Consider the following 10,920-nt stretch of genomic DNA (forward strand, 5'->3'; position numbering starts at 1 on the left):
ATAAATAGGGCATTATAGTTTGTAATTTAAGCAGCTTGGAATGAAAAATTAATTGGCTTTTGCTCTAACATCCCTCTCAACTAGGCCGTTAGCCTCTACATCTCACTCTTCGCTCTTCACCAACCAACAACCAACGTCTTCCATTGGTACAATCTCATCTAGCTTTTTATCTCTCCCTACCGCCAATCCCCTAGTCCCGTAAGGTAGGCTTACTTCTCCCCCTTTGTCTCTTTATCTTAACCATCTTTACCTCCCGTATAATTTTTACCACAGTTATAAGCCAATTATAGCTTTCAACCATCTATTATATCCGCAAACTATCACCACCATCATCTATTGTTGAGCCACCTCAATTAACTACTCAACATTCACTTTATCATCACCTCCATCATATACCTAAGAATTCGTGCCTTTCACGAATCTCAAATTCTGTGTAGAACCGCTACGAATTGGAACAAACCGATTCATAACAGATTTATGTGCACCAACATCCAAATTATTATATACATTAATAAATATCAACCACATATTTCAACTGTTCGATAAGTTAAAATAATAATAAAAAATATCCATTCATCATTGAGATGATCTCATCCCTCGTATCTCTCCCTCTCTGACCAACCTCCTAAATCAAACAGATGAATGACCCAAAAATGAAAAAAAGAAAAAAGAAAAGAAAATCTCGCAAAATTACCATTGTGATTTTAAATTGTAGATAAATCTATTTTAAGACAACTTCTCAATCCACTTGTATACCCGCAGTATTTGAAAAGAAAGGGTGTAGGTAGAAATGAACAATAGTTCAGGGTTCTGCGTGAAATTATTCTTTTAAAATATTTGGATATCAGATAACGGATGCGGGTACGGATGCTTCACCCCTGCGAACCCGCAATTCGCTTCCGGAAGTCTTCTTCCAGTCGGGCAATTCGCTCAACACTTCGTCTTCCCCCCCGAACGAACCCCCACCTCCATCTTCTCTTCCCCCCTTCTCCATGGCCGCCGCCTCCTCCTCCGCCGTCGCACACTGGCTTCCCACTGTCCCCCTCACCGCCTCCGGCCGCCCGATCTTCCTCCCTGGCGAGGTCGAGCGATATCTCCTCCCATCCGTCGACCTCGACACGGAAGAAAATTCTAGCCTCCCATCCCTCCTCTCCGGCCTCCTCGTCCTCACCTCGCACCGCCTCGTCTGGATCTACAATACCTCCTCGTCCGCACACGCAATCCCCCTAGCCGCCGTCGTCCACGCCTACCCCCCGAAGAAATCGATCAGACACCTCTTCGCCACGCCTCGCGTTCGCCTCCAGATTTCCCTTGGTGGAAGATCGGAGCTAGTGACCTTCGTGCTGCGGGGGAAGACGGATCCGGATGTCTTTCATGGGAAGTTGGTGGAGGTGATGAGGGAGAGGGCGTGGGAGAGGGAGGAGGAGAAGGAAGACAGGAGTGACGCGAGGAGGGAGGCAGAGGTGAGGGTGAGAATGCCGGTGGTCGGGGTGTCCGGGATTTTGAGGAAGGAGCAGGAGATGTGGGAGAACACCGATAAGAGCTTGCAGGACGCGTTCCAGGATTTAAATGCCCTAATGGTTTGTTACTCGAATTCCTTTTCTTTCTTTATTGTTCTTGATTTAATTTGTTTTTTCAGGGGAAATTAGTCTTTTCTCTTTGAAATTATGGATTTTGTAGCTATTTGTTACTGTCTTCGTATGTAGAAGATGACATTTTGCGTCTCAAAACATTGATTTTAAGCTGCTTCAAATCTTTCTGCTCTCTTCGTTTTCAATTTTCTTATGATAGGATTCGATCAATAGCATTCTGAGGAGAAAGTTTCGATCAATATCATTAAGCTGTTACTGCTCATTCGGGTACCATGTGATACGAAGAAATCTTTGTGGGCTTTCGTTTTAATGGGTCCTTGAGATTATGCATATTTTGTTTTAGTTGTGCCAAAATTTTCTACCTATCCTAACTGATTACAGAAAGCAGATGAGATTTCTTTTATGGTTAACTCACCAACTGCAAGTCTCGTAGCATTGGTTAATCCTTTTGGTTTCATGAAATAGTTCCTGCAGGCAACATAATGCATAATGATTAGCCTTGGACTCTTATATATGTTATTTACTCTCCGTGCACTTAAAGCTTCATCCATGATGAGCTGAAAAAGATTTCACAAACTTGAGTGAATTATAAATTCCTCCATGTTCTAAAAGCACTAAGGTATCGATCTTGTGAAGGGTAAAGCTAAGGAGATGGTGCAGCTGGCTGAGAAAATGAGGCTGAAGCTGTTATCAAGTTTGACTGCTCAGACAAATTCTAATGATGAAGAGATGGGTTCTAAGCAGGACATGCAGGATTGGCTATTGAGCGTTGGTATTGCATCACCAGTTACAAAAGAGTCCGCTGGCGCTCTATATCATCAACAATTATCCCGCCAGGTATCAGCAAGCAGATGAGGATGTTTTGTCCCTTCTTTTTGCATAGATTGTTCCATTCATTTATGAGTCTTTTCCCTTCTTTTGTGCGTACTTCATTTACGCCAGTTTTGAGAAACTTCAGACAAATGGAAGTTTTGGAAAGCATTGGTTATTTTTCCTTTCTGCTGGCTTTCAGTTTTATCACCTGTCACATTTCCTACTATAACATGAAAAGAGAAGCCAGATGATTATGTACACATGGTTATTAAATTCAATTTATATTCTACTACTTCTAGCTGGCAGATTTTGTCAAACCACCTCTTGAGAAAGCAGGCGGAATGATGTCACTAGTAGAGGTGTACTGTCTCTTCAACCGTGCAAGAGGGACAGGTATATATATTCATATGTGTTTGTGTGCATATGAATATATGATCTTTTCCTCTTCTTTCAGTTTCAGCTTCTTAATAATTTATTTCCCTCTGGATGTCCATTTTAGAGTTGATCTCACCAGAGGATCTTTTGCAAGCCTGTGCCCTTTGGGAGAAATTTGATGTGTATGCACCACAGAACTTTCAATCCCTTCCAGGTTCTAATATTTATTTTGTATAAATGGCTTCAAATTAAGAAAGATGTGGACCTTTTACGGCGTCATGTCTAAGTTGCTGCTCATTATGCTTGTTTTATGAGAGTGTCCTTTTTCTTGCAATCATCTTCGAGTTCTACTTATAGGTATTAATTTATCATAAACAGACAAGTTATGCTCAGAGAGTTTGACAGTGGAGTCAAGGTGATTCAGAACAAGGCACACAGTGATGATGAGGTACTTTGGGTTATGGATATGATCCTTCCTTCATATCCAATAATTCTGATAGCAGAGCTTACACTGATTTAACTATCCTTGGGTTACAGATATAATTTGCTATATTTCTTCTTACCGCTCTTTTCTGCCGATATTGAAATACTGCTTCTGGCCGAAAAGCTCTCTTTTAGTTGTTTCTTATTTGTGCTACTATGATAATATGGAAAAAGAAAAAAAACAAAAAAGACCCTGCAACCGGAGAAATTACTTTATCCATTTGACATGTATCTATTTTTTGTTGCTTTCTTGGATCACCTGTTTTAGATTGAAAAGTTCCATCTTACATAGGTCTTCTCGAGAATTACATCCCTTGCTCAAAAGCCTGATGCCCTTCGAAAAGGAGTTAGCCCCAGTGATGCTGCATTTACATTAGGAATTGCACCAGCTTTAGCGAAGGAGCACCTTCTAACTGCCGAAAGCAAAGGTAAAATTAAAATGCCCTACTCAAGATTTAAAATTGTGAAAACTTAGCAACGCGAATTGCTCGAATGATTCTGACTATGCTGCATTCAGTTGACCTTAAATTGTACTAAGGTTATGACTAACATTAGTATTTTCACAGGCCTTCTTTGCAGAGATGTTAGTGCCGACGGCTTTCGGTTTTACATTAACTTGTTCAAAGAAATTGATCCGGATAATATTTACTCGTAAGTATATCCACATTGAATTTGTACAATCTTATTTTGGCATATGGGTGTTCCTGTGTGAGATGTAATCTACCTTTTAATGTTCTAGTGTTTATTATTCTGTAGGTCACTTGTTATCTTTCAGTCCCATGAATCAATGTCTTTTGTTTTCTAAAGATCCATTACGTTATATCTAATTCCTAGAAACAATTCATGAGAAAACAGAGCAACTCTTACTGTTGCAATGGCATCATTAGAGATCTTTAACTTTTTTTGATCTTGTTTACCTCAGTATTTTGAGAAGTCGCAAACTTCAGTTAATTATTGTGATTTCCTACCTGTCATGGATCCCTTGTATCTGTTGGCTATCTATGTTCTTTAATCTATGGGTCTATATTTACCGCTAATATGTACTATATAGTGCCTATCATGATTGACAGCTAATTTTCAGGTGTAAAACTCCTGGACTCTTTCATGCCTGGATCTCTGCTACAACTGTATCTGGGTAAAGCGGGTAGGATCCATTTTGGTTCTCCCAGTTGAAGAGATTATCAGAATTACCAAGTGAATGCGGTAACTCAAAACTTCAAAGAGCTGTTCTGGAGTAACTTTTTGGCTGCATAAATGATTCCACACTAAAGCGAGGGGTAGGTGCGCTGGCATGATTTTGCTTGGTGGATAGCATAAGGACACTATTTATCATAAGATCTTCATTGTTGTATCCGTAGTTTGGTGTTAAAAAGTGTCTGCTTCACTCCTCCTTGGGTTGTGATTCAATCATTGTAATTTAATGGTGATGTCTATTTCAAAAGGGTTAATTAATAATGTTAATGGTCTCTCAGATGATTTACCTTATGTTAAATGCCCAACTACAATAAATTCCCGCAGGCAGAGGCTATAAAGGATCTGTTACCTTCTTTCTTAAAGGGGTTATTTATTGGTAGGGTTATACTCCAATTATCTTTTTTCAAGTTAAAACAAAATAGTAAGCAGCTTTGCAAAAGTTTTATTGCGAGAAAAAGTAGTATAAAAGAGAGTGAAAAAGAACAACGAAAAGCTCCCGTCAGGAAAAAAAAAAGAGATTTAACTTAAGATTAGCAGAAAGTAGCTTTGGAAATCTACAGAGTTAAAAGCTGAACATTAGCAAAATATCAATGTCTATCTCAAACACTAACCTTAAACTCAAAGATAAGATAGAAGAACAAGCTCAATTGTCAAGTTAGCACCCTTTTCCTCTCGGACAACAAAACCCAGGAATGGAGGAAGTCGTAAAAGTAAAACCCATGACCAGATTACTAATAAGCTACCAACTATCTTCACTCAAGAACCTAGTCCTTCTCTCACTATGGTAATTGACATAATTTCCTCAAAACACCACAAACGCTGAAGCTGCCCAACTAAAAGCTAGTCAGAAAAACTTATGAGCAGATACTAATAACTGGAGGAGGGTAGGATACTGCCTCCCCCTTCATAACTCCCTCCTCTGCTGCAATGCCCACCTGCCCTACCAAAGAACATTCCTTAACCCTGCTGCTACTTCCACCACCATTACCACCTTCATTACCTTCAACTATCTCAGACCCTTCAAACAGACACTCAATGTCATCCTCAAAGCTAACACTGTCGAACAAACCGCGCAGATCGTCCGACCGACCGACACCGACATCGCCGACATGGTACTCGTCAAAGCCATGATCCATGCAAAGATTCCACGGAATCTCCCCGATACCGGCTTCGTCATCGTCGACAGTAACCCGGTCCCCGATCTCCATCGAGTCGCACTTGGGCTCGTCCAACGGGCATTGTTGTAGCTCCGATGGTGGCTGTAACTGGGCCTGGGAGAGTGGCTGTGGGCACTTCAAGTAGCAGCTGATGTCAAAGTTTGTCACTGCGCTGGCTCCTCTGTATTCTATGGCAGCCAAGTCATAGGCTTGGGCGGCCTCCTCCTGTGTACCTATAAAGAGAGATCAAGATACACGATTAAGGGACACTTGGCATGAGCCGTGAATGGATGGCAATTGTCATGGATGTAGCGGATTCCCTGCATCCGCGGTGACAGAAGATCTGGTCCACCTGGGTAATGGTCAAAGGAGACGAGATCTCACGCCCCGAGCCAGACGGGACGATTTAATATTGTTTTAATTTAATATTTTTTTTAAAAAAAAAGAGGGATGTGGTCGTGCACGTGAGAATGAGGTGCACGGAAACCGGAGCAAAAGGTGGGTGGACCCGCGTCCACGTGGTGCTCATTTAAGGAGAACGGAATGCACGTGCACGTCACGTGCAGTACATGGACGCCAACCATGCACTTATTATTTACCAGAAAAATAAAAAATAAAATGCATAATTAATCTATAAAGGTATTAATATGAGATTTAAGGGTGAGGTTTATACTGAAGGTTCCTAAGTAGAGGTATTTGTTGCCAAATACTCTTCCAATCCTTGCCTCCCACCTCCCATTATGGTGATGCCTGCAAAAATTAAAAAATTAAAAATTAAAAATTAAAATTAAATTTCCAACAATGTGGGTCAAGCTAAGCTGCCAAAAAAATAAAAATGTCACAAAGATGCCACCCATAAAGGAATTAAATGTTATTTTGGAGGTGCTGGTAGTAAAAGATAGATATGGATGATGACCTGGCAACTCCTCTGTACTTCGAGACTCCTCTTGAGAAGCCACTGCTCCTGCGCCTGAGTGAAGCCAAATACTCCTCCTTTGACATGCTCTGCATCTCCTCATACTCCTTTGCATATTTCTCCAACTTTTTTTTAAAATAAAGAATACTAATAAATTTACTTTCTTGATCCAATAATATAGATGACATGAAATAAAGAATAATAAGTTAGTAAGTATCAAACTTACAGGGAAATTAAGAATGGTTTCTTTACCCCAATACTTGAGAGCTGCAAGATCATAGGTGTGAGCTGCAGCCTCCTCACTGTCATAAGCCCCTAAATATCAATCAAATACTAACAAAATAAATTTGGTTTCCTTTTCTGTTCTTGCTAATAAGGATATAAACATAATGGAAATGGAGTGGGGGAGAAAATCATAGGAGCACCCAAAAGTGATAGCCTTTTTTTCTTTTTCCAGATGAGGGCTTGTGACTTACCCAGATAAACTATATGGAGATCACCAGTCACACACATGCAGATCACCAGACAAATCCCAAGAGGAAAAGAAAAGGATGAAAGAAACAAATAAAAAACAGAATGTCAGCTCTAAAGAATTGAATCAAGCCCACAAATAAACAAAACACAACTAGACTATTTTATTAGTTTGAGATTGGATTGGAGTTGGGTCTCCCAGACTAGCTTGCTTACCTTGCCTGCCTTTCTTTTTCTGGATGGGATTCCAGCAATGTTTGTCCCACAGGTGAGCCTCATACCTCCCTGTGCATCTATGCCTGGTGACATGCATCCAGAGTTAGCAACTCAAACACCAAATTGAACAAGGACCCATCTGGAATTAAGAGAAGATCCATGCTTTCTTCCAGGATTTGGAGCTAGACTCACCTGGTTACTCCTCTGTAGATGGAGCTCCTCTTCCCATTGCCATTGGCATTGCCAGGGTTGAGGGATTTGAGTGTTTTAGGAGCTTTCTTGGAGGACTGTGTGGAAGAGGTGGAGGAGGAGGAGGAGGAGGTAGAGGGAGAGCAAGGGGACTGAGGAGTTGGGGGAGATTTCTTCATCTGGGTCAGTGTTTCAAGAAATGAAGGGGATTTCCTATGTGTCTGCCACTAATGGTGTTGGGTAGTACTAATGCTGGTTTACCAAAGGAGGAAGCTTTATAGAGGAAGACCCATGAGACCCCAAGAAAGAGAGAGAGAGAGAATAGGAGATAGAACAATGGGGGTTTGTTAAGATTCACAGCCTTTTGTGGGGGGAGTTATTATAGAATTAACCACGGTTAGGGTGATTTAATGGTTACAGGTTACAAGTTACAAGTCAGTGGGCAGTGCTTTAGTTTGGTAGGATGGGGGTTTAAACCAGGGTTAGTAGGGTGGTCAGTTTTGGCCAAGTGGCTAAGGGAGTTACCCTTGGATGCAAGTGTGAGGCCTCTCAACACTTGGCTTTGCTTTGCCATGCTACCAATGACACCTAACTGCCCCCCAGGTCTCCTCAGCACACTATTGCACTCTCCTCTGCTTTGAGCTCTCTCTCTCTCTCTCTCTCTCTCTCTCTCTCTCTCTCTCTCTCTCTCTCTCTCTCTCTCAGAGAGGTTTAAATAAAGTATGCGTTTCTCTTTAACTGATTCAATCCTTGGTTTGAACTCCTAAAGGCTAAAACCACTGCAGAGCAGTAGGAAACATATTCCCAAGATGGCCTCAAGGTTAACGCCTAAGTATCAATGATACAGGAGCCAAATGAACTCTTATTTGATCTGAAGAATCTCTTATGTTAGATCTAAGGACAACCAATTCCCAATGATCTGTTCATCTTTCCAATGATTTATCATTTGAACAAAAAAAAATTTTGCGATGTAAATATCCTTCTCCATAAACTATTGGTTGATTTGAAAAAATTCAATAAAGACAAAGTAGTGAAACAAAATGTAGACCAAGTCATGCATAACTAGGAAGGTGAGCAATAAATAGGACAGGAGAAGTCAAGTTTAATGAAATATTTTGTGAATATTTGTAACAAAAGTAGGGCGGCAGACAAAGCTGGATAGGAGGCTTTGAACTTTTAGCTGGGAAGTTCTAGTTGTCTCAGTCTCCCCCTTCCAAGAACAAGCAATACGCCAATTGAAGCTATGTTCAAAGACCCATGCATGTTGAATTTTAGTAACTCCAATGGCTTCACTATGTAGGATGACTGATTCAATGCTAAACAAATAAAAGAAAGAAACAACTCAGAATTTAAGAGAAGTTACCTTGTTTATTGGATATAGCTGCTTCCTTTACCCATTCAAATTCCAAGGCCACAAGTTAGCATGAGTTTCGGAAGAGTATGTGGGCTGGTAGGTAGCCTGCTTCCTATCTACTATGCCTTTATCTTCTTGTAAATAACTTGAATGATAACAACTCTTCTATCCAACTACATTCATGATCAAAAGAGGTTTGTTTTAAGTTTCCTGAAACACAACAACATTGCATTAGGGGAAAAAGAAAATTAGAAGAAGGAAGATATGCTTACAGATACTTAGTTATAAATTTAGAAAGAAGAAAGGAGACAAGAACAATTATTAAGGTAGTAAAATTCTCAGTTTCAACTGTATTATGATGTGAAATGAGAGAAGCCCCCCTCCTCCCCCCAAGGATAACAGGAACAGGAAAATTCTGACCATGTCATGTATGTTGAATAAACAGTTTCAGTTAACCCCAGACAAAATCTAAGAAAGTTTACACTGCACCAACAACATGCATCAATCTGAATAGCTAATCCATAATGATTGAAATCTTATTCGAATTTGCAGAATGAATATTACGAATTTTTTTTCTTAAAGAAAGTCCATAGGTCAAATTCATTTAAAGATCAGGATTACATATAGCTTCCAACGGTGGGCTAGTCCAAATTTTACAAAGATGATTGCATAGAGCAATATTATGTTATTGACTTGTTTGTGGTACAATACTGCATTCACTACATAGTATATATATATATATATATATGGATAAGATATGGTACACATTTGATAGGAACTAAGCCATAGAAAATGCAACAGTGTAATATATAACATTGAAGTACATATAACTGTTATGTCTTCATATGCATAACTAGAGACAGAATAGCACTCGGTACTTTTGAAACATTACTCTTATCACAGAGATTATTTCATCTGAAGTTTGAATTGACAAGACGTGTAATTCTATCCGGCTATTAATAGATAAGCTTCACTAATGGGAGGTGAGAAGTGTTTATTATGGCTTGCTCTCCTAATATGTCATTTATAAGGCAAAAACTAGAAAACTGAAAGAATTCTGCCATTCCATGCAGTGTATGATTCTAAAAGATAGAATAACTGGAAGAACAGACTTCCAGAATGAATGCATAATTATCTCCAATAATATTGAGCCAAGACATACGGTACGATGTTGAGCTAGCCATTTAATCAAACATGTGTAGGACGGACCAAACAGATCAATATCACTAAACCACAATGCCGAAAATGACTAGAAACCTTACCAGTAGGGATAAGTTCTAGAAAACGAAGAAAGCCGCCTTCTTTGCTCTCTCTCTTGAATCCCGATTCCTATGCCGAATGTAGCCATTTCTCTAACGAAATCGAGCAATAAGAGGGAGAAGTTGGGAAGGATGCAAACCAAATGCAACCTCAGAAATAAATATATATTTAAAAAAAATTGGAGATGCAGGGGATCGAACCCTGTACCTCTCGCATGCAAAGCGAGCGCTCTACCATTTGAGCTACATCCCCAGTTGCAGTTAGAATCATAGACTATAAAAATTAAATATAGATTAACTCTCGCTCTGCTATAATCTTATGGGCTAGTAGAACTCAACTACTGGGTAACCAGCAACCAGGAAAATAGCTTTTATAAGGACCCCATATTGGTCCCTCCATTAATTAGAGATTAATTAAGATGGAGTGTTGTTAGTGGTCCTTAGCAACTAAGCAACAATCACTGCAATCATCTCTTGGCCTTTCTTTAACAAGAAGTTTTGAGGAAGTTTGTTTTATGAGATGACAATGAAGTAAAGTGGAATTATTATATGTGGGATGGGATAATGTTAATTAATAAAGTTAGTCATGGAAGTGGTAAGTTGAGAGGCATCTATTGGCCAATAGAGTAAAGCATTTGTCCTTAATGCAAATTAAGTGGTCACAATCATGATCTCAGCCAGCTTTATTATGTTGTTAATTATCATAAACAGTACCTTAATCTAAAGGTAGTAAAAAAAGGACTTTTCTAAGATAACAAATGTGCCAGAAGTGTTGGAGTAGAAGGTGTAATTAAGAAGCTAATATTACATGCATTTAAAAATGTATTTAGATGCATATATATACATGGACCATAATTTACTTATATCTAAAATTTTGAGCTGAAATAGAAAATTATGCATA

At 39.5% G+C, this 10,920-nt stretch overlaps 1 protein-coding gene, 1 non-coding gene and 1 pseudogene across 3 annotated transcripts; 1 reads left to right on the forward strand and 2 right to left on the reverse strand.

The window, feature by feature from the left end:
* The first annotated feature begins 925 nt into the window (after nt 1-925).
* LOC140798936 (vacuolar protein sorting-associated protein 36) lies at nt 926-4,748 on the forward strand. Of its 2 annotated transcripts, XM_073153028.1 has the most exons (8): nt 926-1,580; nt 2,229-2,429; nt 2,705-2,798; nt 2,905-2,962; nt 3,159-3,228; nt 3,556-3,691; nt 3,830-3,914; nt 4,345-4,748. In XM_073153028.1, the coding sequence occupies exons 1-8, from the start codon at nt 993-995 to the stop codon at nt 4,400-4,402; spliced, it is 1,290 nt and encodes a 429-aa protein (XP_073009129.1). In that variant the 5' UTR covers nt 926-992; the 3' UTR covers nt 4,403-4,748. The 2 variants fall into 2 exon arrangements, with proteins under 2 accessions (XP_073009129.1, XP_073009130.1); XM_073153029.1 differs by lacking the exons at nt 2,705-2,798; nt 2,905-2,962; nt 3,159-3,228 and having other exon boundaries at nt 932-1,580.
* A 214-nt stretch (nt 4,749-4,962) lies between these two features.
* Nucleotides 4,963-10,218, reverse strand: LOC140798938 (uncharacterized; annotated as a pseudogene).
* TRNAA-UGC (transfer RNA alanine (anticodon UGC)) lies at nt 10,200-10,272 on the reverse strand. The gene has a single exon. It is a non-coding gene; the product is annotated as a tRNA-Ala (tRNA).
* Nucleotides 10,273-10,920: the final 648 nt, after the last annotated feature.

The sequence above is a fragment of the Typha latifolia genome, chromosome 12 (genome assembly GCF_019914945.1).
Source record: "Typha latifolia isolate L0001 chromosome 12, TyphaL0001v2, whole genome shotgun sequence".
Taxonomy (NCBI): Eukaryota; Viridiplantae; Streptophyta; class Magnoliopsida; order Poales; family Typhaceae; genus Typha; species Typha latifolia.